Here is a 26113-nt window from a genome sequence, read left to right on the forward strand (position 1 = left end):
TGCAGCTCAGTTGCTGGAATACCTACAGGTCTCATTCACGAATAGTGCTGTAACCTCGGGATCAGGAGGAGAGGATGTGAGAAAGAAGGGCTTTTGCCAATCAACAACACAGTTTGGAACAGTGCACCACGATAAACTTTACCAAAGTAGTTTGGAAAATAAATTTAAAAGTTCCTTTAAACAGGTAGTTTAAAGCCCTGTGTATTTCCTCAAGAGGAAGGAACAAAAGGTTTTAACCTGTAAGTTGTTAAGATGTGAATGAGCCATCTTTTACATAATCTCCACATGGAGGACAAATAATCAGCAATACATTGGCCGGCCCATGAACACCCATTATGGTAGAAAATGTTTGATTTCATCTTGACTATTAACTGGTATGGAATAAAACAAGTATCAGATGCCCAGTAGGCAGACTGGTCTTTGAGAAATGGACATTCGACTAAGCAGTATTGAGGTGATAATCTCCTCAAGCTTAGGACAGGACAAAGTGGCAACAGGTTATTCAGTTTAATTAAAATTATTTTAGTGAAGTGAGACTGAATAGCATACGCAAAAATTACATTGGGGCCTGAAGAGGTGAGATGCATTAACTGAACTAAGGAAATTTATTACACCTATGGCTTGGTGTGTTTGTCTTCCTCTGGAATAATGATTGAAACTAGTGATCTATTTTCAGGATAGAAAAAAATAAAAGCCAAGGATATCCAGTGCCTGTCACTAGGGAGTGTCAAAGTTACACCCCTGGATCCTAGATTCATTCAAGCAGATGTAGGGCTTCGTGAGATGTTAGGGCAACTCCTGTAAAAGTAAGATGCTTAATGTGGAGGAGTCAGTGAGGGCAGACTGAATGCAGAGTACTCTCCATATTATGATAAATCCAGTCAAAATGATCACAGAAACAGTTTAATCTACAAGAATTAAAATTGGTAGATAGCAATTAGATTTGACCTTTACTTTCAAAATGAAAGGAACTAATAAGATTCAAGAAAGTTCATACTTAGAAATTGTAAGATATTTCCATGAAGGGGAAGAGAAATATTTGTTATTTTTAGTTTAAACTTTCTTAATTTTGAAAAGAAAAGTTGGCTTTCTCAATGTTGGCCATTTGTTGCATCTCTGAGACCCAGTTCCAAGGACATAATATACACTGAGGGCTCGCCAAGGGATAACTCCAAGTTTCAATATTTTTTAAAGAAAAGTGGACTCTTCTTTGTGTTGACAGATTTGATTTTCCCATTGTTAAACCCTCAACCAACAGCAAGGTTTCCAGGCAACGAAGCCACTGTGTCACTATCCATCGAAACCTCCAATAGAGATCAAGTCCCTTCCTAGAAAAATACAGGCTCATCCCAATAGTATTCACGTGTCGTAATGTATATTAAGGCTTGCATACCTCACCTCTTAGTCTCTCCTTCCTCTCAGTCTAAGGAGTTTTGGGAGAGATGTAGGGAACAAAGCTGTTTTCTCAACACTGCTCACTATATATGGCGTGAATTGATTTTACAAAGGTCAGTTTAAAATTGCGCCCTTCAGGGAGATCCCTTCCTTCTTCCTTACTGTTTTGTTATTTACTACATTATGGCCTTTGATTTGGAAAGGTGCAATTAGAACAAGTGACAACATGTCTCAATACAAAACAGAAAAATGCAGGAGTTCTTGTCGTTTTGACAGATCAGCAGATTAGATAAAGGTTATACAATCTTCCTGTCACTATAGAACAGCAGTAAAGAATCTTGCAGACCTCAGAGTAATATCTGTTCAGACATGGTACAGCTGGGGGACATTAATGTTACATTACTATTCAAATTCTGGAAGCCTCCAACCAGTCCTCAACAATACGCATACCAAGTTAATTTTCCCCAACAGCACTCAACTACAATTAAATCTGCAACAGCCAAATTTTACTTTGAGCAAAAAAAAAAGTGATGTGGAACAAAAATTAAAGTGATGTGGGGGGCGACCTCCATGTGAGCAACATCTTGTAACTCAGAATATTGAGGCTTGCTGATAAATACGGTTGGAATAATTGAAGACAGATGAGGAATACTTCAACAATCACATGTTCCGGGACAGGGGATGGAGCTGGCTTTTCAACAGGCATATGGGCTTTACACACCTCGGCTCAGCTTTTGCAACATCCCTAAGAACACACCACCCTGGAAGGTTCGGATTGTGTAGTGGATCTTTAGAGATTCAGAATGCAAGACATTTCCATTCTTCTCTAAAATGCCTGCAATTCCCCCAATTCTAGCCAATTGGGCATCCACAATTTTAATCACAATTAGTGATGAACTTTTAAACACCAAGGCCCTATGCTCTGGAATACCCTTCCTACCACACCTCTCATTCTCCTCCTTGAAGACACTCTTTAAAACCTACATTCCAACACAACATCTCATTATGTGGCATGGTGTTTTACTTTACTTTATGATGCTCCTGTGAGGCATCTTAGGACATTTCATTATGTTAAAGACACTATTTAGATGAAAGTTGTTTTTATCATATCTGGAGGTTAATTTGTGCTGATCAGATAAGGGATCTTAATGGTGAGAAACAGGATCATTTTTCTATCTTAGAACATCAGTGCTCAGTGCTTCCAGGTCAAGTACAGCCTCAAGTTCCAGCAGAAGCCACTGCAGAGTGACAGAATTGTTACAACACAGAAGGAGACCACTCAGCCTTTCATGTCTGCACCAGCTCGCTGAATGAGCAGATCACTGTACTCCTGACTTCTTCCTTTTCCAATGGCAGTCTAAGTTCCTTTGGAATGCTTTACCTTCACCAATCTCAGATTCAGACTGTACATTCCAGGCCATGTGCTGCATGAAAACCAAAATTTTTCATGTTGCTTTTGCTTCTTTTAATAAATACTTTAAATCTGTTCCAGCTTGTTCTCGATCCCTTCATATGTGGGAGAGTTTCTCCCTATCTACTCTGCCCAGATCTCTCATATCTCTATGAATATCTCTATCAAATCTCCTTTGTGTTAGGGCGATACTTCATATTCTATTACCACGCCAACTTAATGCAGGTGATTACTAATTTTGTGGTAAATTGAAACAGTTGTGTTTTACTGTAAGCTCATTCCACTAAGAGATGTGTTGAAAATAACCCAACTGAATTCACCTAGTACATACTGTGGTGAAAGGTTGCGCCCTATATCGTAACCTCTCTTTCACATACCGAATGCCCTGTTGTCTGATTCTTGCATTTTCTCTCTCTTACTCATGTTCTTCCTGACAGTCTCCATGGCTTTTTTACTGTAACTTTGCTGGTATTCTGGTTATTGCGTTTGCCTCCACCCTCCCAACTCACCCTAGAAAAGCAATGACTATTTCATAATTGGCGCACTATTTTGAAAATAAGTGCAGAAAATAAATACTTGCATTGATGCAGAGTAAATGGAAGTGCAGTTGCTGTTAGAAAATAGGAAATTTGACAGCTGCTATATGCACAACAAGATCCCACAAGAACTCGGGATCAGAAAGTCAACTGGACTCAACACATAAAACACAGTAGCTATAAAAGCAGATCAGAGGCTAGAAATACTGAGGAGCAGGAGAATCAACGTTTCGGGTATAAGCCCTTCTTCCCAGCATCAAAAGGAGCAGGAGAATCGACATTTCGGGCATAAGCCCGGGAAGAAGGGCTTATGCCTGAAACGTCGATTCTCCTGCTCCTTTGATGCTGCCTGACCTGTTGCGCTTTTCCAGCAACACATTTTTAAGTTCTGATCTCCAGCATCTGCAGTTCACACTTTCTGCTAGGAATACTGAGGCAAGTAACTCACTTCTTGACTCCCCAAAGCCTGTCTGCCATCTACAAGGCATAAGTTAGGAGTAACGGACTACACTCCACTTACTGGGATGAGTGCAGCTCTTACACTCAAGAAGCTTGACACCATCCAGGACAAAGCCACTCACTTGATTGACACTACATCCACAAGCATCAACTCCCTCAAACCTCAGGAGCAGCAATGTGTACAATCTACAACATGCACTGCAGAACTTCACCAAAGATCCTCAGACAGCACCTTCCTAACCCATGACTACTTCCAGAGTGTTCTCCTCTAAGCCACTCACCATCCTGACTTGGAAATGTATTACCATTCCTTCACGGTCACTGGGTCAAAATTCTGGAATTCCCTCCCCAATGTCATTGTGGGTCAACCTACGGCAGGCGGACTGCAGCAGTTCAAGAAGGCAGCTCACCACCACCCTCTCAAGGGCAACTAGCGACGGCAATAAATGCTGGCCAGCCAGCGATGCCTTCATCCCATAAAACAAATTTAAACAATGGTGTGTTCCTACCCTGATCATCTATTTTCTTTTGTGATCTTGACTGAGAGACAATTATTTTACATCTACTAGAAGCAACTTCAAATTAATATCTCAACCAAAAAGTAGTGCAAAGAACACCACAAACCATAACACAGCAGTAGGAATTGGCATCACCTTGTCAGAAGCTTCTGCCTTCCCTCATGCCAAAACCTGGATAAAAACAGCTACATGGGCAGGAGAGGGAGATGGCTTAGTGGTAATATCACAGGACTAGTACTGCAGAGACCAAGGTCAATCTTCTGGGGTCAAGGTTGAAATCCAACTACAGCAGCAGGTGGAATTTAATTTCAAATTAATAAAAAAAAGTTAGTTTCAGCAATGCCATAAAATAGCTCGAGAAAGCTGGGCAATTCAAAGGCAGTTACAGATGGGCAACAAATGCAAGCCTTGCCAATGATGCCCACATTTCATGAATGATTTTGAAAAAAAAAAAATATATATATATATATATATCATTACTAGAAGTAATTGCAGGGAGAATTCAGTATCACAAGCCTGATGGGAGTAAAAATAGGCTTCACTCCCTCTACTCTCAAAGGAACACAGAGGCTGAATTGGCTGACACCAGTCCATCCCTAATGAAATATTACTGTTTTTAAGAGGAAATGGAAAGCTATACCTCTCCAAAAAAATCAGGACGAGAAGAGAGAAAAAAAGACAGCAAACTGAAAAGCAAATACTGAATGACTGTAACTTGATTTTTCTTGTAAATAATGTAAATACATTTTACTGTTGCTAGGATGAAAAATGAAATCAACATATTCTGCAAGAAGCCAATATTATTGAGTTAATATAAATAGTTCTGAATGTTTAATGGAGAGGGAATAAACCATGATTTTAATCTCTGGTATTAAAAACCCTCTCATAAATGGATTTAATTATAAATAAAGAGAGAAATCACCTTTCTGGGAAAAGGGTGGGGGGAGTAATTGCGATTCAGTGGGTTTAAATGAAATATTATGTACGCTCCCACCCCCGCCGCCCCCCAAAAAAGTAAGCTGACCCCATTTCACGGAAAACGTTGAGCTCAACTGAATCAATAGAACATCTGTCACTGCAGCCAACCTGCAGCAAGGGTGGAGGCGGCAGGGTAACCTGCATTAGAATTGCAATGCTGTAACTGTTTAAAAACTACAATCCAATGAGTCAGAAAAACACAGCAACCCCATGAGGGACTCAAGTGCTCAAGAGGGAATGAGACATAACCTTTGGATTACAACCAGCATTAATATGTAGCCAAACAAATCATATCATTTCAAGACAGATACAAACACCGGCATTTTATGCGTAAGCTTATACCATTCACGTTCACATATGTGCAGACACAAGTATACAGGTATATAATCGTATATTATCTTAAATCTAAATTTCATGGATTTCCAACAGCAGAAGCAGCTTGACTTACCATCTCTGCGCTTCCAAAGCAGGTGACAGGGAGCTGTTCGCGTTGCACTCTGGGAGTTGTAGTTTCCACTCCCTTCTCTATCCAGCAGCACCGCGGCCGGCCTCAACTACAACTCCCAGGAGGCAGCGCGCCCGACACCACCTCATTGACTCCATTGGTTCGGCCCGCAACGCGTTCGGCCAATTGCCGCGGGTGTTGTTGGTGGGTGACTCTTGGTGGATAATATGGCGGAGTGTTTTGCTCGAGGGGGCTAGTCGTTTCAAGCGGCGCTGAGTTTGGGATTTAGTCAGAAATATTTCAGGTAAAGCACCTTTCATTTGTTGTATGATTGTCATTGTTTTCTTTTTTTGGAGCGAGGTTCGATCTTGCAGCTTGGCCCCTCCTCTAGTTAATTATAAACTGGCATCCACTGCATTGTAAATGGAGGAATGACTCGCCAGATGAAACATAAACTCAAATCAAACATGAACTCAGTGTAGACTGACTCCCTACAAATCAAACATAAACTTAATAAAGACTGACTCCCCAAATCAAGCATAAACCCCATATAAACCGACTCCCCAGATCAAACATGAACTCAATATATACTGGCACTCCAGGTCAAAGGTGAACCAAATGTAGACTGACTACCCAGATGAAACATTAACTTAATATAGACTCAATATTAGTCATGATTTGGAGATGCTGGTGTTGGACTGGGGTGTACAAAGTTAACAATCACACAGCACCAGGATATAGTCCAACAGGTTTAATAGGGGAAAATAATAGCCTAGTAGTATTATCAATGGGCTGTTAATCCAGAGACCCAGATATTGTTTAGTGGGTGGCATGGTGGCACAGTGATTAGCACTGCTGCCTCACGGCACCAGAGACCTGGGTTCAATATCCACCTCAGGCGACTGACTGTGTGGAGTTTGCACATTCTCCCTGTGTCTGCGTGGGTTTCCTCCGGGTGCTCCGGTTTCTTCCCACATTCTAAAGATATGCAGGTGAGGTGAATTGGCCCTGCTAAATTGCCCGTAGTGTTAGGTTAGGGGTATGGGTGGGTTGCGCTTCGGCGGGTTGGTGTGGACTTGTAGGGCCTGTTTCCACACTGGTAGTAATCCAATCTAATCACACTAGCTTTCGGTGTCCCGCTCCATCATCAGGTGGTAATGGAGGGCTCATTCCTAACACAGAATTTATAGCAAAAATTTAGTGTGATGTAACTGAAATTATACATTGAAAAATTGATTGTCTGTTATGCCTTTCATCTGTTAGAATACCATGACAGTTTCACTTCTTTCATGTGTAACTCACAAAACCTTTTATTTTAAGAAGTTGCATTCTCAGGTTAGCTGTTAACAATGGTGATAGCTAGACAATATGTTGAAGGTGTTAGCCCCTGTTTTCTCTGTCTATGCCATGATGTTTAGATTGATTGTAATCTAAAAAGTGAGATAACAGAGTTTTACATGAATTCATGCAGTTTTTGAACAAAGTAACCCTGCAAGTACAAATTCACCCCACAAAATATGTGTGCATGTGGGTCTTTGTCTGTCTGTGTGTGTGTGTCTGTCTGTGTGTGTGTGTCTGTCTGTCTGGGTTGGGGGTTGAGAGTGAGAGTAAGTGTATGTGTGTGTGTGTAGTGAGTGCAGAGTGTCTTAAGTCTGTGAGGGGGTGCATGTGTGAGTGTGTCTGTAAGAGTGTGTGTGGGTGTCTGCGCATCTGTGTGTATGTGTGTGTGTGTGTGTGTGTATAGAGTGGTCACCTGTAATGTGACATGAACCCAAGGTCCCGGAGGCACGGTACATTGGGAAAACCCAGCAAAGGCTACGACAACGGATGAATGGGCACCACACAACAATCAACAGACAGGAGGGTTCCGTCCCATTTGGGGAACACTTCGGTGGTCCAGGACATTTGACCTTGGACCTTTGGGTGACTGTCCTCCAAGGTGGACCTTGGGACAGGCAGCAGCGAAAAGTGGCCGAGCAGAGGCTGATAGCTAAGTTCGGTAACCATAGGGAGGGCCTCAACCAGGACCTTGGGTTCATGTCACACTGCAGGTGACCACCATTGCACTATATACACACACACACACACACACACACACACAGATACTCCTACACACACACACACACACGGACACACATATACACACACGGACACACATATACACAGACGCGCTTACAGACACATACACTCACACATGCACCCCCTCACAGATTTAAGACACTCTGTACTCACTACAGACACACATACACTTTCTCATCCTCTCAACCCCCAACCCAGACAGACAGACAGACAGACACACAGACAGACAAAGACCCACATGCACACATATATTTTGTGGGGTGAATTTGTACTTGCAGGGTTACATTGTACTTTGCTCAAAAACTGCATGAATTCATGTAAAACTCCGTTATCTCTCTTTTTAGATTAGAATTAATCTAAACATCATGACATAGACAGAGAACACAAGGGGCTAACACCTTCAACATATTGTCTAACTATCACCATTGTTAACAGCTAAACTGAGAATGCAACTTTTTAAAAAAACGGTTTTGTGATTTTCATATGAAAGAAGTGAAACCATTATGGTATTCTAACAGATGAAAGGTTTAATAGACAATCAATTTTTCAATGTATAATTTCAGTTGCATCACACTGTAAATTTTTGGGTTAGGATTGAGCCCTCCACTACCACCTGATGAAGGAGCGATGCTCCGAAAGCTAGTGTGCTTCCAATTAAACCTGTTGGACTATAACCTGGTGTTGTGTGATTTTTAACTTTATATACTCAATATAGACTGACTGGCCAGGTCAAGCATGAGCTCAATACAGACTGATTCCCCAGATTAAACTTGAACCCAATATAGACTGACTCCCAGATCAAACTTGAACTCCATATGAAGTGACTCCCCAAATCAAACACAAACTCAGGATAGACTTACTCCTCAGATTAAATGTGAACTCGGTATGAACTGTAACCTCTATTCAACCTTGAACTCACTATAAACTAGTACCCCAGACCAAATGTGATCTCACTATATACAGACACCCCAGATCAAGAAAAACTCTAGCTTGTGCATGACTAATTATTGATCGACACCGAACAGTTACGATCATTTTATCAAATCTAACTGAGAAAAGCCTTTCATCTCAAACCTATTATCACTTAAATAAACTGACATCTCAAATCACAGCGAGCCTTTTACCCGCAAATCAGGTGACATATAGTGAACTTAGTATTACATGGTAAAGTCAACAACAAACTCACTATCCTCTCTTTTCAGTTGTGCTGGAGCTAATCATAAACTATCACACCAATCTAACAATAGCTTAATTGTGCAGTAGTTAGTTACAGATTGGAATGCACATTTTTACACCAAAGTTTCCATTTGTCAACTATCAATAAGTTGCCTGTAGATATCATCTTCTACTTTAAAGAAGTCCCAAGGCATTTTTCAGAATCTTAATGAGAAAAAGATGATGAGCCATAGAAGGAGAGGCTGAAGGAGATGATGAGTGCTTGGCGAAAGAGATAGACATCATGGAAAGCAGCTGGAGCATAAGTGTTTTGCTACAAATGAAGTTGAGTTGCATTTTTAAAAAGACCAGTCACTGACTATTTTAACCAGGGGTCAATGTGGACCAGGGGAAGGAATAGATCATTAGACATAGTACTGATTGCTCAAATGGCCAATCGACCAATGCTATTTCTTTTGTTGTAAATTGTTAGAGATTCAGTTTGTTTCTACAGTTAGTAGTATGTTACGTATTTTGCATCTCAAGAAATTCTGTGGGCTAAACCAAAATTTGGAAGGAAAGCATTTCTAAATACTGCTTGATGTTATCCCATGTTCATTTGAAATGACTATTTCAGCCATCCACAAATGAGCTTTAGTGAATTTGAGATCTGCATTAATGAAGTTTTTGCAGTCAGAAATGTTTTTTTATTCTGACCAAATCATCACGTAGTTGTATTACACAAAACCTTGCTGCCTTGATTTTTTGTTTTGAGAGTCTCTGACATCTTGATTGTTCTGATGGCATTGCCATAATGCGTAATGTCATTATAATGTTAGCATGGTAAACCTGATTATTTTTATTCTCCTTTTGCTTGTCCTGGCATTAACAGATGAAGGTGGTGAACCTGAGGCAGGCCATTCTTCAGGCCTGGAAGGAGCGATGGACAGACTATCAATGGGCCATAAATATGAAAAAGCTTTTTCCAAAGGGTCCCACGTGGGATCTCCTCGGACTCTCAGGTGAGATATTCAATGGCTTGACATCTGTTTCTAAGCTTTGGAGATGTGATTAATTGGTAATTTAAAACAGAAAAGCAACAGCTAAGTCATGAATGAGTCTTGTAACACTTTAAAATAGATTTAGGAAATACCTCATTCCACTGTTTCATTAACCTGTTAACAGTTTAATCTGATTGATGAAGTAAAAAAAAGGTACTGATCAGATATTCAGAGCTAAACTGATTAGGCAAGGTATAAGACAAAAATATCCTAACTGTCTTGCTCGCTAAAAGCAGAATATGCTTGAAGCACGCATGCAGGCAAGTGGTGTATGTGGAGAGAGCACGCAATTAATGTTGCTGTGTAAATTCTTTTCAGTTTTCTAGTCAATAATATTTTAATTATGAGCTATTAGGAATTGCCTTCGTACTCAGTAATCAAACAGATATGTTTGTTCTTATCAGAGTGTTTATCCCAAACTTTCTTATCAGTTTATTTCCCAGATCCATGGGCATACTGGCTACTGTCTCAGGAGCACCTGTTCATTTTATTCAAGTTCATTGTTAATGCATGGATCTAAGCAATGAACTTCTGCAAATCTTTTTTACTAAGTCCCACTGAAGCTTCAGTGATGTCTACCCAGTTTCCGGCAACTGTATTAATTAGGAATTGAGATACAGTAAATATTACAGATAATTTGAATGAAGAAATTTTCTCTCTCCTTTCCAACTGAGGGCACAGAGGCAAATAGTATCATTTCCACCATTTTCACTGCGATAGGCTAACACAGCACAGTCTAATCACACCAGAGATTTTTCTAACGTTTGGGTCAGTATACATGGTAAGAGTACATTCAATAGAACTATAAAAGGAGGAATGACTATTGCAACCATCTTCAGTTTGATATTTAATATTTTAGCACTGCAATTTGGGTGGATGAATTGGAGTTCTCATTTTAACTGGGAAAAACATTCACTACCAGTTTATAGTATTACAGGGCACTCAGTATTGTTAACTACTATCAGGGTGCTTTAGTTCACAGAATAAAATTGTTCTGATCTTGTTTCAATTTTCTCTAGATCATCTCCTGGAACAGGCCTTGGTTGGCCCATCCCCCAATCCTCTGATTATGTCTTACTTGAAATATGCTATTAGTTCACAGGTAATGTGATTCAAAAGTCTATAAATCACTGTGCCCAACCTTTTGGCTGAGAGTTACGTGTGGTTCCCGAAATCTGGTATTTGGCTCTTAACATCCAGACAACCCGATCCTGTTTACACTTGTTTTCCCGTATTTATTGTGCAAACTTTGCAAGTGGGAATCTGTCCTTTTGTGCTCTTGCTTCATTGCATTGAAGCAGTGCACCAGTAACTATTGGTCTCTTCAAACTGAGATAAAAGAAATTAAATGGGACCTTGCACCTAAACTTTATATTTCTGTCCATAAAACATCATGGTAAATAGCTAAATGGCCCACAAAGTAAAACGTGGTGATCTCTATGCTGGCTAGCACTACCTTCCCAGAATGAAATCATATCATTTATTGTAAACTTCGCTTCAGTAGGAAAATTCATTGGATGTGCAATTTGAATATTTGAAAGATCATCTACCATTATTTAACATTTGGGGTTTTGCCAAAACTCTTGAAAAATATCTGATCACTGATCACATTTTTTTGTGTTCAGTTAGGCTGTTTTTAACATTTTCTTTTACAATCTGTAACTTTATTCCACTTTTTCAGTGCTTAATGCAAGAACTGTGGTTCCTATTAATATAAAAGATGTGTTTAGATGTGGTGGGGATTCTTGTGGGTGTAGTAGTAGTGTCCTTAGCTCTGAGCCAAAAGTCCTGGATTCAAATCCCACCTGCTCCAGGCGTGTGTCATCACAACTGTGAACAGGTTGATTAAAATTATCTATTTTGCTGCATTCATGTTTCAGATGAATGTCAGCCTACAACTTCTGAAAGCAGCAGCAGGAAATTGTAGGAATTTTGCATGCCTTTTGCAACCTTCCTTTCATTTTTCTACCATCTGGAAGGTCCGTATGTTATTTGTTGAGTGTCATCACATTACACATTAAGTGTGAGGAAACGATTATACAGGAAACGGAAACTAAATTCCAGTCATGCTGTCGTGTAAGTTTCTCTTTAAATTATGTTCTCATTCATTTTATTTGAAATTATTTTCTCCTCATTTCATTCCATTTGGTATTGTTGGCCTGATATTTGAAGTTACATGGTTTCCATCTACAATGTGCTTGACAAGCATGAGTTTTTAACCTCTAGAAGGGGCAATTATGTAGCATCCAGTGAGATAAAGGTTAAGAGACTATCTTTTTAATTCCATTTAAACGTGTGAATATTGATATTGATTGGTAGTATGGAATATGAGTATTGCTGAAAAAAAAGAGACATTGTTGAAGCTTTTGTCTTGCACTTGTTGGGGCAGGTGTAAGAATTACAACTTTTAAATCAAGCAACAATTTTTACTGAAACACAAACAAATTGCTGAGGATCCTCAGCCGACATGGCAGCTCTCTGTGGAAAGAAAGCAGTTTTGACATTTCGAGTTCAGTGATCCTTCTTTAGAACTGATAGTAGCTGAAAGATTACACTAAAGACAATTTTTACTGCATGTGCTGATTGATTGGCAAGTTAACTTATTAACACCGCCATGGAGAATGCACCAGGGATCTATTGTCGCCCACGCTTTTATTCAATTCAAGAAGGTGCAAAGTCTAGACATGGCCCTTTTCCCTGCAGAAGCTAGGTACCCTGTGTATGAGGATATGTTGCCACCAGCAAGCATAAATGAGCAATATTCTGAGCCCAGCTGATAATCTTAAATTGGTTTTTAGTACAATGCTTAGCATATAGTTCGTTCATTTGGTGGTGTCCATTCAATGAATCACATTTAAGGTGTTGAATCAAATGTTCTGAGTTTTGCAGATACAGGCTGATTAAGTACAGTCAAAGACAAAAACAAAAATTGCTTGATAAGCTCAGCAGGGTCTGCAGCATCTGTGGAGAGAAACCAGAATTGACATTTTGGGTCAAGTGACTCTTTTTCAGAATGTTCTGAGCCCACATGTAGCCCACTTACCCCACCGACTGGAACTGAAATTCATCTATCATATTGCAAATTTCTATGGTAAGCAGAAAATCACTTTTCTTGACAGCAGCATTCTGTTGGTGGAAAATACCACTTGTGTTGCCTTGACATAGCAGCAGTGTGAAATGGCGAGCTTAACCTGTATCTATCAAAATGTAATTGTGTTCAGAAAACCTATGATTTGAGTCTCTGATTTTCTTCCAATTTTACAGATGGTGTCTTATGCAAGTGTCATGTCTGCTGTTGCGAAGGTCTGTATTTAAACAAATTGAGCAATTTTAGAATGCAAAAATCTGCTGCATTATCTGATGCATGATTTCAAAGAATTCCTTTGATGTGTATGATGGGAGTCAGTACTGTTCCTTTTGCTCTATTCTCTTGTGCACTCTCTCCCATCTTCTCTTTCAATTATTATCTCTACTCATGTCTCATGATCTGATATGAAGACAAATGTTAGCTGACAAAATTAGACCTGATTTAGGTTTTTGCATTAGTACTGTTAATTACACTTGGAATATTTGTTCTGAGATAACTATCCAGCTGCAGAACGTGGTGTATTGACAATGGCTGTAGTAAAAAAAACATGGGTGCAGCTACCAGCACAATGTCCAACCACACCCGGTATGAGTAAAAAGCAATATAATTTGTGTTTTAAAGGACAAGATATATAGGAACGTCAAGTCTGATTAACATGATTACATTTTTTGAGCAGGTAACAAGGATATTGATGAGAACAGTGCATTTAATGTAATCTACTTATCTTTAACAAAGCTTTTGTTATGGGAGCCACAAGGGTGATTGTTCACAAGCAAAAGTAAATTCAAAGGCAAAGTGGCAATTTGTATCCAAAATTGGCTCAGATGTACCAAGAAAAGAATTATGGCATGTATTTTTATGGCTGGAATACTGTTTCCAATGGTTTCTGCAAGATTCAGTATTAACCCTTTCCTTTGTATCTGTGGTTTGAGCGAGAATGATTAAGAAATTTGCAGGCAATAGTAAAATTGGCTGTGGATTCAATACTGAAGAAGAAAACAGTAGTCTGTAGGAAGGCATAGAGTCATAGAGATGTACAGCATGAAAACAGACCCTTCGGTCCAACCCGTCCATGCTGACCAGGTATCCCAACCCAATCTAGTCTCACCTGCCAGCACCCAGTCCATATCCCTCCAATCCCTTACTATTCATATACCCATCCAAATGTCTTTTAAATGTTGCAATTGTATCAGTCTCCACCACTTCCTTTGGCAGCTCATTCCATACCCATACCACCCTCTGCGTGAAAAAGTTGCCCATTAGGTATCTTTTATATCTCTCCCCTCTCACCCTAAACCTACACCCTCTAGTTCTGGACTCCCCGACCCCAGGGAAAAGACTTTGTCTATTTATCCTATCCATGCCTCTCATAATTTTGTAAACCTCTATAAGGTCACCCCTCAGCCTCCGACGCTCCAGGGAAAACAGCCCCAGCCTGTTCAGCCTTTCCCTATAGCTCAGATCCTCCAATCCTGGCAACATCCTTGTAAATCTTTTCTGAACCCTTTCAAGTTTCACAACATCTTTCCGGTAGGAAGGAGACCAGAATTGCACGCCAGATTCCAACAGTGGCCTAACCAATGTCCTGTACAGCCGCAACATGACCTCCCAACTCCTGTACTCAATACTCTGACCAATAAAAGAAAGCATACCAAATGCCTCCTTCACTATCCTATCTACCTGCAACTCCATTTTCAAGGAGCTATGAACCTGCAGTCCAAAGTCTCTTTGTTCAGCAACACTCCCTAGGACCTTACCATTAAGTGTATAAGTCCTGCTAAGATATGCTTTCCCAAAATGCAGCAGCTCGCTAAGGTTCCCCATGGGAGACTGATTAGCAAGGTTAGATCTCACTGAATACAGGGAGAACTAGCCATTTAGATACAGAATTGGCTCAAAGGTAGAAGACAGAGGGTGGTGGTGGAGTCCTGGACTGGAGGCCTGTGACTAAGGATCGATGCTGCGTCCTCTATTTTTTGTCATTTACAAAAATGATTTGGATGCGAGCATAAGAGGTGCAGTTAGTAAGTTTGCAGATGACACCAAAATTGGAGGTATAGTGGACAGCAAAGAGGGTTACCTCAGATTACAGCAGCTTCTTGACCAGATGGACCATAGAGCTGAGAAGTGGCAGATAGGGTTTAATTCAGATTAGTTAGGTATTGGCAAATGGAATTCAGCCTGGGACAGTGTGAGGTAGTGCATTTGAGAAGGCAAACAAGTCAAGGGAAGATACAATAAATAAACATTGAGAAGTGTTGTTGTGGTTCTGTTCGCCGAGCTGGGAGTTTTTGTTGCAAACGTTTCGTCCCCTTTCTAGGTGAAATCTTCAGTGCTTGGGAGCCTCCTGTGAAGTGCTTCTTTGCTGATTCCTCCGGCATTTATACTGGTTTGAATCTGCCGCTTCCGGTTGTCAGTTGCTGTCCGCTGCAGTGGCCGGTATATAGGGTCTAGGTCGATGTGTCTGTTGATAGAATTTGTGGATGAGTGCCATGCCTCTAGGAATTCCCTGGCTGTTCTCTGTTTGGCCTGCCCTATAATAGTGGTGATGTCCCAATCGAATTCGTGTTGTTTGTCATCTGAGTGTATGGCTACTAGGGATAGCTGACCGTGTTGTTTCGTGGCTAGTTGGTGTTCACGGATGCGGGTTGTTAGCTGTCTTCCTGTTTGCCCTATGTGGTGTTTTGTGCAGTCCTTGCATGGGATTTTTTACACTACGTTGGTTTTGCTCATGCTGGGTATTGGGTCCTTTGTCCTGGTGAGTTGTTGTCTGAGAGTGGCTCATAACAGCACACAAACCAACAGCCACTCTCAGACAACAACTCACCAGGACAAAGGACCCAATACCCAGCATGAGCAAAACCAACGTAGTGTACAAAATCCCATGCAAGGACTGCACAAAACACTACATAGGACAAACAGGAAGACAGCTTATAACCAGCATCCATGAACACCAACTAGCCACGAAACGACACGAATTTGATTGGGACGACACCACTATTATAGGGCAGGCCAAACAGAGAACAGCCAGGGAATTCCTAGAGGCATGGCACTCATCCACAAATTCTATCAACAGACACATCGACCTAGACCCTATATACCGGCCACTGCAGCGGACAGCAACTGACAACCGGAAGCGGCAGATTCAAACCAGTATAAATGCCGGAGGAATCAGCAAAGAAGCGCTTCACAGGAGACTCCCAAGCACTGAAGATGTCACCTAGAAAGGGGACGAAACGTTTGCAACAAAAACTCCCAGCTCGGCGAACAGAACCACAACAACGAGCACCCGAGCTACAAATCTTCTCACAAACTTTGAATTGAGGAGTGTAGAGAAATAAGAAGGACTTGGAGTATGGCGTACATGTAGTTTCCTGAAGATGGTTGAACAGGTTGGTAAGACTGTCAAGAAGACATATGACTTATTAGCTTTTATTAACACATACAGAATATAACAGCAGTGAAGTTATTTTAGAAACAAAAAACACATTAATTAGGTCACAGCTGAAGCACTGCGAATGATTCTGGTCAGTGCACTGTAGGAAGTACGTGTGTGTATTAAAGAGGGGACAGAGATGGTGCCTAGGCATGAAAATGGTAGTAATGACAAATAATGATAGGCTTGGTTTGTTCTATTTAGAACAGAAGAAACTTAGGGGGGACCTAAAAGAATTATGAGGTGCCAGGGTAGAATAGATCGAGACCCTATTCCTCTTGGTTAATGTTCTCAAACTGGGTGCTGTGATTTAAGAAGAGGTGATTTAAGTGAATATATTTTCACCCAGAAATCGGTAAGGATTTGGACCTCACTATCTGAAAGGGTGCTAGAACAGGAAACCTTTTAGATATGCACCTGAAGTGCTATGACCTTCAAAGCTACGGACTAAGAGCTGGAAAGTAGGATTAATCCAGATGGCACCTAGTCAGCCCGTATGAGTAAATGATGTCTTTCTGTCCTGTAAATTTCTATGATTCTCCAGTAAATTTCACACTTTGAGAAATGCTCTAATTTTCTTGTCTTTCTCACTCTTCCACTTCATTGTTCACCACTTTGAAGCAGGCATGTGTTTATGCACAAATACACACTTCTGCCGTACTAATTTCACTTATTCACCCATACTATTCACCAGTTTTCACCTCCATTCCCATTTTTTTAAAAAACCTGTGCGTGGTGGTGAAATTAATGAATTGTCTTTCGATGTACAAGCCATCTTACCTAATTGTTGATGAGCATAAAATATTCTTCTTAGAAATTACATATATTCCTCTAATGGGGATTGTTTTAATTGTAATTTCTACTGAAGGATTTACAAGCAAGACATGCATCTATTTCCTCTGACATTGGTCAACAGTGTTCCCTCTTAAACCTGCATAAGGTTTAAAAATGTATCACAAAGTGATCCAAGTTGGCCACAGAATGTATCTCTCTTTGACATCACAAGGAGGTGGTGTATCAATAGTGTCACTAGACTAGTAATTTGAGGTGGGTAATAAATGTTGGTCTGAGCAGCAATGCTTACATCCCATTAATGGATATTTTAAAACTGTGCTGAAATGTATTAAAAATTGTTAAAGTGCACATGTAACTAACGAATTTGCAAGTAGCAAGTCAAATGTCAGCGTATCTATTGCTGATGTACTAATTATTTCTGTTGTTACTTTCTAAGGGAAAGATAATTACTTTCCTTTTCTTATCCTCTATTTGAACATCAAGTGAGCAAACATGCAAGTGTAAATTAATTTGAAACCAAACAACATAGCTTTTTATTTGAGTAGTTTTGTTTGTTTTTCAACTCACAAGTAAAATGAACATCCTTCTGAATATCTAATGTCTTTCTTACTTATTCCAAGAGCCATCTGCATTATATGTTTTGAAGATTGCTATATTTAGATTCAATAAACAATTTGAAAATTTCTATTTCAGTTTGAAGATTACTCCAGGGAACTGTGTGTTAAAGCTCTTCTGGAATTAATGGACATGTTTTGTGATCGGCTCAGGTCAGTCATGGTCCATGCATTTATGTCCTTTTTCCCCAGTTGCAGTACTTCTCTGTGCTTTCAGCACAATTTACAAAGTATTAAAGAGAAGACAGACAAGTGCTCAGTACAACTGACATTTGGGATTAAACAGCTAAGCTATGAGGAGAGATCAAAAAACCTGAAAATGTCTGTGTTAGAGAAAAGAAGGTGCAGTGGAAACCTGATGCAAGATTCTTTGTGCTAGAGATAATGTGAAATGTCATATTATATGTAATATAACAACAAACATTTTAAGTGCAAGATAGAGTCACAAGCTCAGAAGAAGGTATGTAATCAGACAGTTGAATTTAACTGCTTTGCACTCACACTTGTATGTGTGGAACATAAAATGCAATGGAAGAGTAAAAGCAGGTAGCACTGGAAAACTTTTGTTTTGTAAAATAATCAGTATTTTCAAGGAAAGAATAAGTCTTTTGGCCATTGATCCTCCTTTTCCATTCACAACTTATGGTACACTATCTTTTAATCCCAATTCCCAGTCTTTCTCCATGTACCTTAGTATCTTTACCTTTGAGTAGACATCTATCTCACTTTTAAATGCCAAAATTAATTCAGTAATGAAGTGTTCTTGGGTACTGTTACACATCGCCATCAATCCAACGTGAAGAATTTGATTTTTCAATTCTACAAATCTTGTCCCTTATTCTGCATTTCTTGAAATCTGCTTAATTCATTTTGAACACCTCAGTGAAATTGCTCTTTAAGCTGTTCATGTTCAGGAAATATAACTCAAATTTATCTCTTCTCTTGTGATAGCTAAGTCACTCCATCTTATAATCCAACAACAACTTCACAAGACTTCCTTTAAAACCAACTTTACTAGAGTAGGGTACACAGAACTGATTATAATAGTTAAAGTTCGGTATATCCAGTCCTATGTAATTTTAATAGTGCAGCCTGTTCTGCTGTACTGCGGTAGTTGTGTTCTTGTGTGACCTTATGTTATAGAAAATTGCACAATAGAAACAGCAGGCCCTATTGGGAAAAACAGGGTTAGGGATGAACCACCAAAAATATCAGTAAGAATTGAGACAAAAATAGTAGTTAGTCTAACACAAATGATAGCACAGTCTAAGTAAATGTTAAAATCATATAATTTAATGAAATAATACAATAAATTTAACACTTTTAAGGGATTTCTGAGTTTGCTGAGTTGCAATACTGTATTCAGACAGGGGCTGAGGGCCATCACCAGCATCATCATTACTTTCAGGTGCAGTCCTGGGTGCAGGGTTACAACGAAAGAAAATATTCAGTCCAGAAGTGGATGGCTGTGGTTCATTGCCCTCGGATAATGGTTAGAAAACATTTGCACCATCATCCAACCTCTTTTTCTTGACCTTTCATAAATTGAACTTAAGGTAACAGGGGATGTACTGAAGGTAACCGGGGATGGAATCGCAAAATAGCCAATGGGAGTTCACGTTTAAAAAAATGATTTCCAATTCATCAATTGCATTACAGCCAAATTGGATTGAAGAAATGTATGATATAGGAGAACAACCTGTACTTACTTGTTTGTATATTTCATATCTCTTCTGATATAGTCTAGGTCATATCTGACTTCTGATTGTTTTTTGCACATGCTTATTTACATAATAGCTTACATATTGTCTTGCCATCTGCCATTCCTGAATCCAAAGTATATTACTTCATACTTCTTTAGAGTAATCTGTAATTTGCACTTTTTTTGCCAGTTTATGTTTCCTGCATGCTTTGCACTTTTCCTTCTTTAAAAAAAAATCACATGAAATACTATAGCTTCATATTGGGTTGAATTGAACGACAGAAGAGAGTCTTACTTATTTTGAATTTGCCTAGATGAGTGACTTCATTACTTTCCACCCACAAAATTGATATTCAGACCATTTTATTGGTGTGCGACTGGTTCTCCATTTAAGTGTGGTGGTCTGACATATAACCATTGCAATGTATGCTATTTTACATGGTCTTCTGCCTGTATCCAGTGTTCACGTCATTCTCCACAGAAGTCAATTTACCCAGTAAGTTGAAAACTGAAAATGCATTGGTCAGTCAGCATCTGTGAAGACAATAAAACAAATTATGCTGCTTTACGTGTTCACACTTCAGCAGACAGTGATAAGAGGTAGAAGCCAAAAACATCATAGCTTCTGTTTTCTTCTTCATACCCATCTCTGTATTTCTAGAATTTGTCTTTTGCCTCAAATTTCCATTGTTGCACATTTAACGTATTAATTTTCAGCTGATCAGGTATAAACTTTTGACAGACTTGGAAATTGGCATAATTCCCTACAATGCCTATACTATTGGAATAAAAGCAGAAAGTGCTGCAGAAACACAGCAGGTCTGGCAGAATATGAGTCTTATGACTCTTCTTTGGAAGAGGAAGAAGAAAAGTTATAAGACTCAAAACATGTATTCCGCAGAAGGGTCACTGGACCCGAAATATTAACTCTGTTTGCTCTCCATAGATGCTGCCAGACTTGCTCAGTTTTTCTAACAATTTCTGTTTGTTTCTGATTTCCAGGATTGGCAGTTCTTTGGGTTTTTTTTGTTTAGAATAAAAGTCGTATTGACCTCAAAACATTAACTTTGTTTCTTTCTCCACGTATACTGACATTGCTGCATTTCTCCAGCGCTTTCTTTTTTTCTTGTTTCAGATTTCCAGCACCTGCAGTATTTGCTTTTCTCCGATGTTGCTGGATTACTTTAGTGTAGCTATGCCAGAATCTAATGTCACTTTTTAACCTTCCAGCTGCCATGGGAAAGCAGAAGAATGCATCAGTCTGTGCCGATCATTACTTAGCACGCTCGCATGGTTGCTGAGATGTGCTGCTTATTGTACTGAAAAGCTGAAGGAGGGATCAGATGGTACTTATGGAGAAGAACAGCTCGAACTCTGCATCAATCAGATTGAGAAGACTGTGAGCAAGAGGAAGAATCGGGCTCTTCTTCATATTGCACGATTGGAAGAACAAGGTACGTACATGTGCATAGCTAATCTGCTCACACAGATAGGTTAGTTACTTTGCTTCCCTGAAAATAAAATAAAGACTGCTCTTGTGATGGTTTAATGAGTGGATGAAGCAAGCCGTGCAATAACAACCTGTATAGCCCAGAAGGTAACAGTTTCCAAACCCTAGGCTGTTGAATCAGTGGGACACAGCAGATTTGTTAAGGTCTGTTTACAGTTTGTGTAGCCGCATGTTAGACTGGTGAAAATCCACCTTCCTTTTCCCCACTGATCACTTTGCAAACGCTTGTTGAAAATTGTGTGCATGCTGTTGAAAATAGAATTCAGTCTAGCTCTGATGCCCTCCACAATTTAACAGACTGCCTATACTCTGTCCGGACACAGTGACAGTTGAAAAATAATTGGAGTATCTTCCATCCTTGGAAACATACCTTGGGGTAAATGGAAGGATGTTTAGAAATTTTGCTATTTATTTCTGTACTGCAGAATGAGAATCTGATAAAGCTGGAATAGGCCACTTGCCAACTAGCTAGTGCCATTAACTGAACTAATAAGGTATTTTCCAGTAACTAGCATCACTGTGTTTATAATTCAATTACCATCCTCTTCTGTACTTTTTAAGAATTGTTACTTGAGGGAGCAGTTGTCTTTCTTTCCATCATATTTCTAATTTTGCTCATTTCTAATTTTGCAACTTATCGTGATGTCTATTTGTCATTTAAGTAGCCTGTATTAGAATCTGTTGAAATGGACAGTTCAATATAATTGGTTTCAGTGATTGAATATTGTGATTGATGCACAGCTGATGAACAAAAACTGAAGCATGTTCATGTATTCTGAACTTTAGTTACATGGACTAATTTGGAACAGGCACTCATAAAGCTGACAGAAAACCACAACAAGATAAGTAATCAGCAGCTCAGACTGAGGCTAGAAGAGTGTATTGGATTGGTTAAGAGGTGAGACTCGCCCCTTTTTCTCTAATGATAACCTACTAGTACTATTTGCAATTGTCTTTTCTTCTGAGTTTGAATCTAGAATTACAAGTTTTGTACCTTTCAAACTTGAAGCCGAAAGAGCAACTGAGAATATTATGGCTGGAATGAAATTTCACAATCTCAAGGAGCATGCAACAGAAAGAGTTAACAGAGGTTTGGTGGAACATACTTTTCCTTTTAAGCAGGCTATAATGCTTGCCAGCTACAGCTCAGCGGATAGGGCTTTCATCTCTTGAATTGCAAAGTTGAGAGTTCAAGTTGAATTCTAAGGACTTTGAGCACAAAATTTACTCCAAGACAGTACTAACCAAATGGTGAACTCCCATTTTTCAGATGAACTGAAACCCTATCTGCTCTACTAATCGGACATAAAAAATTCTATTGCACTATTTGAAGAAGAGGAGGAGAGTCAGCCCCCACTAGCCCCACCCTCCCAGTGGATTGTTGCCAATATTTATCCTCCACCAGAATCATGGAAACAAACTATTTGAGTTATTTGGGGACCTTGTATGCAAATTGGCTTTTGTGTTTACTTCATTATACCAATGTCCATATTTCAAAAGCATTTAATTGACATGAGAGTAATTTTGGATTTCCTGAGGAAATGAAAGATGCAATATAAGTGCAAGTTATTCTTTATGAAGTAGTTTCAGCTCATAAAACCACAAGAAACAGGCACAAGAGTAGGCCATTCTGCCCCTTAAGTATGCTGCACCATTCAGTACGATTCTGGCTGATCCAATACTCCTCACATTCACTTTCCTACCCTTTCCCTGTAATTCCCCTCCACTGAAGCCAGCCTTAAATATACAGAACAACCTTGATTATCCAACGAGATGGGCGGGGACATGGTATTTTGTTCGGTTAACTGATTGTTCGGGTAATGTTTATATGAGCGCTTGAGATCTTGTTTAAATCATCTGAAATTTGGATAATTGATACTCCGATAACTGAGGTGGTCCTGTACACATGGACTCTGCTTGCATAGCTCTCTCTGACAAGAAATTTCAATGAATCATAATTTTCTGAGAGAAGAAATTTCTGCTCATCTCACTTTTGAATTGGCGTCCTGAATTCAGAGACTATGCTTTCTAGTTCCACACACTCCATAAGAGAAAATATCTTCTCAGCATTTACCCTGTTAAGCTCCTTAAGAATCCTATATTTATCCATGTGATCACCTCTCATTCTTTTAAACCCCAGTGAGTCCCGACCTATTCAGCCTGTGCTCATAAAACAATCCCTCCATACCAAGGATCAAACTAATGAATCTTCTGTGAACTGTTTCTGATGAAATGATAGCTTTCACTAAATGAGAGGACCAAAACTGCTCACAGTACGCCTGGTGTGGTCTTACCAGTAATTTGTAAAGTTGTAAGAAGACATCTCTATTCTTAGACTCCATCCTTCTTGAAGTAGGAGCCAACACTCAATTGGCTTTCCTGAAGACCTGCTGCATATGTGTGCTAGCTTTTTGTGTTTTGTGCATAGGTACTCCCAAGTCCCCTTTGTGGTGCAGCTTTCTACAGTGTTTTGCCGTTTAAATAATGCCCTCAAATAATGTTCTTTTGTCCTCCCTTCCAAATGAACAACTTCACATTTTCCCACAATATAGTCCATTTGCCAACTTTTTGTATAACATATCAATATCTCTCGTTAGTTTCTACCTCCTCATAACTTGCCTTTGCACTGTTTTTTGTGGCGTCTGCAAATTTGGCTACTGTACATTCACATCCTTGAAGTCATTGATATATATTGCAAATGGTTTCAGTCCCAGCTCTGATCCCTGTAGAAGCCTGCTGATTACAGATTGCCAACCTGAAAATGAAGGCAGAAGTGGGTACTGCAGATGCTGGAGATTAGAGTGGTGCTGGAAAAGCACAGCAGGTCAGGCAGCATCTGAGGAGCAGGAAAATCAATGTTCTGGGCAAAAACCCTTCATCAGGAATGAACCTGAGAATGAACCCTTATCCCCACTCGTTTCCTGCTCATTAGCCAATCTCTATCTCTGATATTCCCTATTATAGAAATTGAACACTGCGTATTTAAATTCTCTGTCATTATAAATCAAGAAGCACAAAGTGGTGTATTTTTAACCAATTTTTTTTGACATCTACTTATTTTGTCACTTTAAAATTTAAAAGCCGTAGTTGTTTCATTTTAAAGAATAAATCTTTTCATAGATTATCTAATCACAATTATTTGAAATCTCAATGTCCTGGATTCTATATAGCTGTAATATATATGTTTCTATCTGCCCGAATAAGCTCTGCGTGTTACTTGGAATATTGACTAAAGCAGAATTATTCCACCTGTTCCATCATAACATTTTTGATCCAATGCACTACCATTATTTATGATAATCTACTTGCAGTTCAAATTTTCATTTTGTGATATTCTCACCCTTTAAGGTTTCATTTCTGTCAATAGAGTGTCACCAACTAACTTTAAAAATTCTATATATTATGAGCTTAACTTTGACTTTGTCATTTAGCTTTTATTTTAACATTGAACTCAATTTGAAATTTCTCTTTGAAATGACGAAAAGTTTGACTGGATTGAGGCATTTATTAAAAATTCATAGAGGACCATTTTGGTTTTATTATATGATATACATTAACAATTCAATGTGAACAAATTCACAAATGACTTACTTTTAAACATTTGAAATCTGCTTAAAAGTCACAAGGTTGTACAAGGAGCTATAGTTTTGAATTCCATATTAAGCTATATACTTTGTTTCCAGTATTCCAGTTATAACGGCTCAATCTGAGCAGAACACCAAGATGGAATTCCCCACTGTTCATACGCTAATCATGTTGGAAGGGACTCTGAATCTCACATCTGACACTCAGTCACTTGTGGAACAGCTGATCATGGTGAAAAGAATGCAGGTAATTGAAATCCCATGGAATTTTAAAATGATACTCATATCAAAATAATGCATACGGCTACAAAATATTTTCATGTTACTATTGGGGCCAACATATAATGTTTCATGTCATTAATAATAGCTTCTAAAAGAAATTATAAGAAATAATTATTGAGAGCATATTTAAATGCACAAGTTAGATAAGGCTAATTAAAAACTAAGAATATTTTCACCAAATCTTGATTTTGCTCTACATATCGGAACATAATGGTTGGGGAAGAAAGGTAGGCAGTCTGGCCAACATCTCAAACAGACTCTGTAAAGAGTTTGGGGTCAGGGACTGTAACCAGCATAGTCTCCTGAGACACATGATCAATAAAGGCAGTCACAAAGGTATAGCACTCTGGTAACTTGTGGAGTCTGCAGTTAATAGGATAGAAGCCTGAGTATTACCAAAAAATGCGTTGTGTTGAAACTTTTCATCTTGCACTCAAGATGACAATTTGCAAGAATACTAGTATACAGGAAAAGCAGTGTTTATACTGTATGAGTATAGCTTAGCAAGTGGACAATGTATGGTAGAAATGTTACCACAGAGAATGCACAAATTAGTTAATGATTGACAGTTAATTTTTAAACATAGTTAAAGATTTAAACCAGACTAAACAAAACATGGCCGTTAGCTGCCACTTCCCAAATGACTATTAGGATAGAAGAATAATGAAAACAAATATGAATGCAGCCAGTCAAGATTGAGTAAAGGAGCTCGTTGTAATTATGTTGTGTTTTGTAGAATGGTTTTCCTATTGTAGGAGATTGTCATGAGTGTATAAGTTCCTGCTGCATTAGCGAGGTTGGCTCTTCAGTCCATGATTCTGCCTTTGCTAGAGAGAATTCAATCATAGCAGTCTAAATTCTGGTGGCTGGCAACATAGATACGTGCTCCCTCAATCCAAACTCACTGAGTATACTGTTTTAAATACAACAAATGTTCCCAGCAGGGCTGGAAGCAAAGTCTAACATAGTTTCGTTAATGAAGTATGCCTCTTCCCACTCTGCTTTGAAATTGATGCAGGCATGCATTGAGAAAGGTGCAGATGTATTTGCAATGTCATCTGTGTT

General features: G+C 39.2%; 2 protein-coding genes across 2 annotated transcripts in view; one reads left to right on the forward strand and one right to left on the reverse strand.

The window, feature by feature from the left end:
• rapgefl1 (Rap guanine nucleotide exchange factor (GEF)-like 1) overlaps positions 1-5765 on the reverse strand; it is a 122567-nt gene extending 116802 nt beyond the window's left edge. Inside the window, exon 1 of the mRNA XM_060848610.1 lies at positions 5746-5765. The gene's annotated coding sequence lies outside the window, so the exon portion shown is untranslated. The remainder of the gene's footprint in view (positions 1-5745) is intronic.
• Positions 5766-5958: 193 nt separating this feature from the next.
• Positions 5959-26113, forward strand: part of med24 (mediator complex subunit 24) — an 88994-nt gene continuing 68839 nt past the window's right edge. The window contains exons 1-8 of the mRNA XM_060848689.1: positions 5959-6046; positions 9869-9998; positions 11057-11139; positions 13302-13340; positions 18050-18123; positions 20903-21126; positions 21969-22080; positions 24866-25013. Of these exons, the coding sequence (XP_060704672.1) occupies positions 9869-9998; positions 11057-11139; positions 13302-13340; positions 18050-18123; positions 20903-21126; positions 21969-22080; positions 24866-25013 (810 nt within the window). The 5' untranslated portion in view covers positions 5959-6046. The remainder of the gene's footprint in view (positions 6047-9868; positions 9999-11056; positions 11140-13301; positions 13341-18049; positions 18124-20902; positions 21127-21968; positions 22081-24865; positions 25014-26113) is intronic.

This window comes from Hemiscyllium ocellatum, chromosome 32, assembly GCF_020745735.1.
Source record: "Hemiscyllium ocellatum isolate sHemOce1 chromosome 32, sHemOce1.pat.X.cur, whole genome shotgun sequence".
Lineage (NCBI taxonomy): Eukaryota > Metazoa > Chordata > Chondrichthyes > Orectolobiformes > Hemiscylliidae > Hemiscyllium > Hemiscyllium ocellatum.